This window comes from Bison bison, unplaced genomic scaffold, assembly GCF_000754665.1.
Source record: "Bison bison bison isolate TAMUID 2011002044 unplaced genomic scaffold, Bison_UMD1.0 scf7180017864261, whole genome shotgun sequence".
NCBI classification, from domain to species: Eukaryota; Metazoa; Chordata; class Mammalia; order Artiodactyla; family Bovidae; genus Bison; species Bison bison.
In genome coordinates this window covers 1-6,913 of record NW_011494833.1, presented here as the reverse complement: position 1 = coordinate 6,913, position 6,913 = coordinate 1, and the positions used below count along the sequence as shown (strand labels likewise).

Below are 6,913 nucleotides of genomic sequence, written 5' to 3'. Positions count from 1 at the left end.
CAGCCAGGAATGGGCTGAAGAACCACAGGAGTGGACAGGCACTTCTTTATCCCCTCCCCGACCCCAGCAGGGGCCCACAGCAGGGCAAAGAGAGGTCCGGGGCAAGTCCCAACAGGCCAGGAAAGGCCATAGGAGATTTAAGTCTGCTCCTACCAGTGAGGAAACCAGGATTGGAGCAAGACTTTCCCACTGGAGATGAGGTGGGAAGTGAAGGCGGAGACTAGAATAACCTATGAAGCTTTTTAAGCTACATATGTGGCAGCAAGGAGTTATACAGGTGGGGTGAAAGCCCCCACCCCTGAGAATCAGCCATTGATACTGATGGGAGAGGGTATTAAATCTCAAATTTGCTAAGAACTATAGATTAGAACTAAGGATTAAATCAAGTTGTTCATTTTAATTTAAATTTTGTAACAAATTGTGTACTAACCTTGTATTTCATGTTAAGACCTTTCTAGGGAAGAAGTAAACACTTTGAGTTCTGAATTTTAACTGTGTCAGTATAAACTGATAAAGTATTTTATCTTTAAAAGTAATATGTCTCAGCTGAGTCCATGGGAAAAGACCTAGAAACAACAGCCATCCCAATAGCAAAAGCATTGCTAATGCAAATACTGTAGCCTTGAAATCCCACTTCCAACTACAGGAAGCCAAGACTTCTTAGAGAAATGGCTGATACGGGTATGGGGCAGGAAATGTACACAATGAACCTGGCACATCTTGTCATTCCAGAGCATCGAAAGCTCTTCTAGAGACTCTGCAGCCAACTTGAGAAGACTTCTACAGGTTAAAGGAACAGCAGAGTATCTGAGTTTCCATAAAGCTAATTGCAATTATTTAAAACCGATAGCTGGAATCAAGATTGCCGGGAGAAACATCAGTAACCTCAGATATGCAGAGGGCACCATCTTTATGGCAGAAAGCGAAGAACTAAAGAACCTCTTGATGAAAGTGAAAGAGGAAAGTGAAAAAGTTGGCTTAAAACTCAACATTCAGAAAACTAAGATCATGGCATCCGGTCCCATCACTTCATGGCAAATAGATGGGGAAACAATGGAAATACTGAGAGACTTTATTTTGGGGGGCTCCAAAATCACTGCAGATGGTGACTGATGCCGTGAAATTAAAAGATGTTTGCTCCTTGAAAGAAAAGCTATGACCAACCTAGACAGCATATTAAAAAGCAGAGACATTACTCTACCAACAAAAGTCCATCTAGTCAAAGCTATGGTTTTTCCAGTAGTCATGTATGGATGTGAGAGTTGGACTATAAAGAAGGCTGAGTGCTAAAGAATTGATGCTTTTCAATTGTGGTGTTGGAGAAGACTCTTGAGAGTCCCCTGGACTGCAAGGAGATCCAACCAGTCAATCTTAAAGGAAATCAGTCCTGAATATTCATTGGAAGGACAGATGCTGAATCTGAGACTCCAATACTTTGGCCACCTGATGTGAAGAACCGACTCATTTGAAAAGATCCTGATGCTGGGAAAGATTGAAGGCAGGAGAAGGGGACGACAGAGGACAAGATGGGTGGATGACATCACTGACGTGATGGACATGAGTTTGAGTAGGGTTCAGAAGTTGGTGATGGACAGGGATGCCTGGCATGCTGCAGTCCATAGGGTCACAAAGAGTTGAACACGACTGAGCAACTGACCTGAACTAAAAACCAATAGAGTATGTTCAAGTCCAAAAATTCATAATCACATGTAATATTAATAACAAAAAATCAACTGGTCACTCTCAAAAGATGATAGCAAACAAATGTGTGCCTTGAAAACTGGTAAACAGGGACTTCCCTGATGGTCCAGTGGCCAAAACTCTACACTTCCAATGCAGGGGACCAGGTTCAACCCCTGGAAAGGGAGCTAGATCCCACATGCTGCAACTAAAGATCCTTCATGCCAGCACTAAGACTCCACTGCAGCCAAATAAGTACATAAATATAAGAGAAAAGAAAAACAACTGGTAAATTAAAATACCACATATTCACCTGCCTTTCCTACATGAACTATTCTACTGGGAAATCAAACCATAGGTGAGGGAAAGTTTCCCTCCTTTTGAAAGTATTCTAACAGATTAAAAAAAAAAAAGACCGAACTGGAATATTACCATTTCACAACACTTAATAAATGAATGGATCCAGGCAATAAAATTCAAAGGCTGCTAACACCACAAAAAGCGAGAAAAGCAGATGATCTATGTTTCTTGATGAAAAGCAGAAACAGCCTACAAAATGTAGTCTCACCAAAAGAAGACTCGATCTAATCTAGCCTCTAGACCTGAAGGCCAGTTGATAAGACGGAAACATGGTGGACTACAGAAAGGCGATCAGTAAAAAAATCTAGGTTCCCTGGATCAGAGGGTTTTTCCAACATATCCCAAGGGAAAGTTCTGTTTTTGTTTTTAACAGACAAGGAACTTACAGATTAAAAAAACCTTAAAAGATATATAAAAAATAAAATCATGCTATAGTGTTTCAGGATGCACACTTGGATGATATAACTATGAAGAAGAGTAAGGAAGAGCAATCATAAAATCTTAGAGCAATAGGCAGAACGGTTACTTCGGGGTGGGGAGGGCCTATGGTTGAGAGGGACAGACTGGGGGCTCTGGTGTGGCGAGCAAGGGCCACTCGGTTTGTAATAATTTATCAAGATGAACACATATTTCATGTTTTTGTGCAATATTTAACATTTTAAAAATTAAGCTTAAATTAATAACTTCATAGTAAGCTTATATCACAAAACATGTCACTTATTATACAACACTTGGCATTTTCCACTGTTCCTTTACACGGTACATAGAAACATATTTTTTAAATATGTTTTTTAGCGATTATGAAGCATTTCCCAGGAAAGGCCATTCAATGTTATTTTCTATAAGCCTTTCCATGCAGCAGTGAGAGGTAACATTATTAATGGCTACCTTGCAAAAGCCATCCACGTGTGCTTAACCAGTGTGCCTGTTTGACTTGTCTCTGATTGCTTGCTATGATGAAACAAACTTAAAGAAACACCTGAATACATTTTTTTTTCATTTGGGCCATTTCTGTGTAGCAAATCTTTCAAAAGTTATTTAGTCTAAGAGTTTTGGACTATTTTCTGTGTTCTGGGAATGCTGCACCACTTTTTCAAATTGTTGTAGCTGTGATCTTATTTATTTTTTATTTATTTATTGGTTGAACCACTCAGCATGCAGGATCTTAGTTCCCTGACCAGGGATCAAACCCATACCCCCTGCAGTGGAAGTGCAGCCTTAACCACCAGACCACCAGGGAATTCTGCAGTTGAAATCTTTAGAAGCCTCTTACTCCCTGCCCTAAAGCCCTCAGTGTCCCCTGGCCTGCCTCTGCAGGCTCAGCTCTTAACATTTGATTCTGGTCAATCATTTCCACCTCTTCCAGGGACCAAGCGCCACCTTTCAACTCATTTCTCATCATAGGATCGCTGCTTCCCTCATAGCCAAGTCCCAATCTTGATCATCTGCCGAGGGCCACAGCAGCTCTGACACCAGATCCCTCCCTGAACCTCAACTCAGTATCTGAGGCCTTGCTCTCTGCTGCCGACCCACCCAAGGACATTAACCTGGACATCAATGCCAGTACAGGTACCAACACCAACATCAATGGAACACACATGCTGACTCCAGCTCAGGAGCACCACCTGTCGGCGGGCACCACAGGCTCCACATGACTTCTCATCTGCACTGCACCATCTCTCCTCCTGCCCTGGCACCCCAAGCGCTGCTCCTTGGTCTCCCTCCTGCCCCAGCCCCTGCTCCACCCAAGCCTCTGGGGTTGGTCCATCCTGAAACCTGAGCTCTAGCTCACAGGATCTTCCAGGAATCAAAGAATTAGGAGTGACCAACAATTAGGTCAATGTTTACTGTGTTTCTAGAAGAAAGAGAAAGGGAAGGTGGAAGAGAAGAAGGAAATGAGAAAGGGGAAGAAAAACGAAAGGAAGGAGGAGGAGATGCAAGGGTAGGAATGAGGAATGGTGTTCTGTTCTTTTTGGCTTCTTAAGCTTGCCTAAGTGTGGCCAAGCTGAGAACCTCGAGCCCTGGCATCTACTGGTGCCCACTTGCTGCACCGCAATAACCTCTAGAGAGACCTATAAGGTGACCCCACCAAGCATCCCTCTCACACATTTCCTTACATCCACGTCCTCACCGCAACCCCAATACGCACCGACGTATCTCACGCTATGTAAACGTATCCCCTTGGTGCTGGCGGCCTGTCCCCTAGGAGGAGACAGGTGAGAGAAGAAATCACGACTCCCAGGGGGTCCCCTGACTCCTCCTCCTCCCTGGAGGCCCCTCCCCTGGGCTTAGCTACCTGTGAGGGCGACCAAGTGTGGCAGGCAGAGGCGGTTGGCCAGGATGATGAGTTTCATGTCGTCCAGGTCGGGGCTGGAGGTGAACATGCCAGTGTACAGGTACTCCAGCACAGCCCGCATGCAGCTCTTGCTTGTGTAAGGAAATACCACCTGCGGGTGGGAAGGAATGGAGCAGGCTGCAGCAAGGTCCAGCTTTAGGGAAAGAGCAGCAGGTCTGAAGAACTCAGAAGGCCCTGGCCTGGACAGTTGGTCTCCCATAGACAGGCTGCCACCCCTCTGTGGTCCCTGGACCTGCTCAGAACCCCTCCTTCCCCAAAGGCTAATCTCCCACACCAACAGCCTGCAATGAACCCATCTGCTGAGCACCTGTGAACAGGGCTCCAACAGCTTTTAAAAGGACCTGGACTCGCGTTAGCATCTTTCTGGTTTGGAGGAAGCATAAAGGAATCCTTCCGGTCACCTGCACCTGGCCCCACTCTATCCTTCGGGAAGCAGTGCAAGTGGGATGTGGATGAACGGAGCGAACACCAGCTGGTCTCTCTGGGCTGCTTGAAGCTACAGCTCTGGGCCTCTGGGATCTCTCCAGAGCGGGACCAACACAAAAACTGCTTTCTCATCAGCCGCCAGCCTCTCCAGGCTGCACTGGGAATTGGCTGGAACTTTACAGCTGCTTCTGTGACTCTGGAGAGTTCCCATCTCACATGTTGCACATCTCAACCCACTCATGCTTCAGGGAGCAGAGACAACTCAAATCTCGAACTCTCCTCTTCACCTCCCAGAAGGACTCCCTTTCCAGTGTGTGCTAAGTCGCTTAAGTCATGTCTGACTCTGTGCGACCCTATGGACTATAGCCCGCCAGGCTCCTCTGTCCATAGGATTCTCCAGGTAAGAATACTGGAAAGGGGTGCCCTTCCCTCCTCCAAAGGATCTTCCTGACTCAGAAACCTTAGGAAATGCCTTCTCTGGGTTATAGGATGCTATGCTCTAACATTCTTTGTTCAGCTTTTCATTACAGTGCTTGCTGAGCACTGACTAAGGGACCAGAGCTGAGAAGGGTACTCAGCAGAAATAAAAGACCTCATCCGCATACTCAAGGGAAACCTCAGATCAGCTGGAGAAACTTGGTGTGGACCCTTGGAACTTTAAGTAGATTCACAAAGGAGGACACTGTTAACTACAAGGCTGAGGGATGGACAGTCAGTGTCACAGTTCAGAGAAGGGTAGAAAGGAGGTCAGACTTGAACCCCAGTCTTGATTTGGCTAGAACTCCCACTGACTCCTGATGTTTCCTCTTAGTAATTTTCTACCCACTGACTCCCTACCATACACCTTGACTATAAACCCCACTTGATTATGCTCAACTAAGAATTAAAACCAGTTCTATACTGAGGTCTCTTTTCCCCTATTGCAATAGTTTCTGAATAAAAATCTGTTCTTACTGCTTTAAGAAAAAAGTTTTTTCTCAACTATAGAGCTAGGATGTGACCATAATTGCCCATCTTGGTATACTGCAAAGTCCTTGGCTATAGGAGCCATCTCATAAACTTCTCTTGGGCCCATCACTTGGTGGTTTGTACAGAGTCAAGGCTGAAGGAAGCACCATGAAGTGACAGATGCCTCAGATGGAAAGGGAGTAAGCCTCTCTCCCTCCCAGCTGTTTCCATCCTAGCCTTACCTCCCTGGTGGAACTCTCCACAAGTGACCCCCCCCAAACATGGCAGCCATCCAGTCACAGCTAGAAATCAACAGGGGCTTGTGGGCACTGATGGTGCCATCATCCAGGATGAAGGTCACATCTGTTGGGTGAGAGAAGATGCATCACGTGAGGATGGGGTGAAAGAATATGGGACAACCAACCCCACAGGTCGACACTGCTCCCAGATGACTGCTTCCTCCTGAAGCCACAGTCTGTGAGCACCACATGACCCAATCTCAAGCTGGGGGCTCTAGGTTTCAGGAGCAGAGCCACGGTATCTCCAGGACATCAGTGGCTGAGATGACTCAGAATGCTACTCGGACCAACCCAGATTCTGCAGAAGGCTCCTGGAGGGAAGTCCCCTGCCTTTGGGACCCCAGCTCCTAAAGCCTGTTTCATACGTGAGAAGGTGCCTTTGGCCAAGCACTCCTTAACCCGGTTTGTCTGGTGGACATGGAAGGCCTTGGTGATCTCCTGGTTCATGAAGGCCTCGTTGTTGAGGATGTTGGCCACCATCATGCACAGATCAAAGACCTCAAGCAGCTCAGCGATGTGGGCGATGTGCATGAGGTCTCGCTCGTTCTCGTCCAGCTCCCCCGTGTACAGGTACTTGAGAACAGCCCGGAACGGCCCTGGCTGGATGGAGTTGTCCATTTTCACCACCACCATCAGCCGGGATTTATAAGTCAGTGGGTCTTCTGTCATCTCTTCCTGGATGCTCACAAAAGCTCGGCTCCAGGAAGACAGCACTCGACCCCGCCCAGGCAGGTACCCTGTCCCATTGCCCCGTAAGATCCCGTCGCTGGTGGATGCCTGGAGCCCAGCGTGCCCAGAGCCCCCACCCTCCTCCACACTCTCACACACGTCAAAGCTGGCTGCC

General features: G+C 46.8%; 1 protein-coding gene across 1 annotated transcript in view; it reads right to left on the bottom strand.

Annotated features, from left to right (window-relative positions):
- Positions 1 to 6,909, bottom strand: part of LOC104994590 (rho-related BTB domain-containing protein 2-like) — a gene marked incomplete at its 5' end in the record, with an annotated part of 10,422 nt that extends 3,513 nt beyond the window's left edge. The window contains 5 exons of the mRNA XM_010848219.1: positions 2,249 to 2,282; positions 4,337 to 4,529; positions 4,798 to 4,819; positions 6,013 to 6,133; positions 6,435 to 6,909. Coding sequence (XP_010846521.1) covers positions 2,249 to 2,282; positions 4,337 to 4,529; positions 4,798 to 4,819; positions 6,013 to 6,133; positions 6,435 to 6,909 — 845 coding nt within the window. The remainder of the gene's footprint in view (positions 1 to 2,248; positions 2,283 to 4,336; positions 4,530 to 4,797; positions 4,820 to 6,012; positions 6,134 to 6,434) is intronic.
- Positions 6,910 to 6,913: the final 4 nt, after the last annotated feature.